Source organism: Cariama cristata, unplaced genomic scaffold, assembly GCF_000690535.1.
Source record: "Cariama cristata isolate BGI_N322 unplaced genomic scaffold, ASM69053v1 scaffold22429, whole genome shotgun sequence".
Taxonomy (NCBI): domain Eukaryota; kingdom Metazoa; phylum Chordata; class Aves; order Cariamiformes; family Cariamidae; genus Cariama; species Cariama cristata.
Genome location: NW_009637763.1, coordinates 6,990 through 8,068, shown reverse-complemented (window position 1 = coordinate 8,068; position 1,079 = coordinate 6,990). Strand labels below are relative to the sequence as shown.

The following is a 1,079-nucleotide window of genomic DNA, read 5'->3' as shown; positions in this document are numbered from 1 at the left end:
AAACCAGGGTCTGGTAGTACATCAAATTACGCAGAACACTTTGCTAGCAAACTTTTGCTCTCTGTGGCAAGTTTCATCTGTCCAGAAACCTGCTCGTGCTATTAAAATAGGAGTCTTTGTTCCCATTCGACATGCCAGCGACTGTGAAAGCCTACAGCGAACCGTATAATAAAAGGGCACATCCGATCGTTCGGTGCTGGGGCAGCACCTGCACCAGCTGTACCTGTATCTGCTTCAGTAGTTTGGGTATCTGTTTGCAGTTCAGCTTCTGGCAGGCTTGCTTGTAGGCGGTCATGATTTCATCGACAGTCACGTTCTGGGCTGAAAAGGTACAGGGTAAGAATTGAGGTTAGGGTTGTATCTGGCGGAATCGACAGTTTTTCCCCCATCAGATGCCGCTATCTGCCGGGTGTAAATCCAGAGCCTGCAAGGAGATTTACAAGGATTAAGGATGTTCAAATGCAAGGGGACAAAGCAAAACCTGAGTGGGACTTGCTTGAACATGTTTATGGCAGCAAGCCCTGTCTTGCTCAGGTGGAAAAGGGGTCGGAGAAGCACAGTCGGCACCTCTGGCCTCCTCCAGTCGCGTTTTGGCACAAAAGCGGATCTTTCGGGAGCAGAAAAGCTTTTAGGAAGAGTGATGGGACGACAAACCCTGAGCCCCTTCAGCAGGTTGCCGTGGTGGTTAAACAGTGTTGTCAAATATGTTCCTCTCACTTTTGGTCTCAACTTTGGTTTTTCACTCAATCGCTTCGCGATTGCCGTGCGGGCACGGAGATGGACAGGGCGCATCCACCTCCGTGTATAACCCCAGCTTTTCCCTAATCGGCTTTCGGAGACAGCTGGAGCAGCATGCGGAGGACTTGGGGGTCAGCCTGAGTCAGCGAGGCATCGGCTAAAAGCTCCCAGAGTTGTCATTCTCTGGTGAATACATCCTCGAAATTCAGCTCCTCGCTTGGAAGCGGCAGGAGGGACGCCTTGCTGCCATCACCACCGCCGAGCTCAGCTCCGAGGGCAGCCAAGCAGCATTTACTCACCGCTTCTGCCTTCCCTGAATCATGGGTAATGCTGCTGCTCCT

General features: G+C 51.7%; 1 protein-coding gene across 1 annotated transcript in view; it reads right to left on the bottom strand.

Moving 5' to 3' along the window:
* PPP1R37 (protein phosphatase 1, regulatory subunit 37) overlaps positions 1 to 321 on the bottom strand; it is a gene marked incomplete at its 5' end in the record, with an annotated part of 14,048 nt that extends 13,727 nt beyond the window's left edge. Inside the window, one exon of the mRNA XM_009708473.1 lies at positions 224 to 321. Within this exon, the coding sequence (XP_009706775.1) occupies positions 224 to 321 (98 nt within the window). The remainder of the gene's footprint in view (positions 1 to 223) is intronic.
* Between the last annotated feature and the right edge of the window lie 758 nt (positions 322 to 1,079).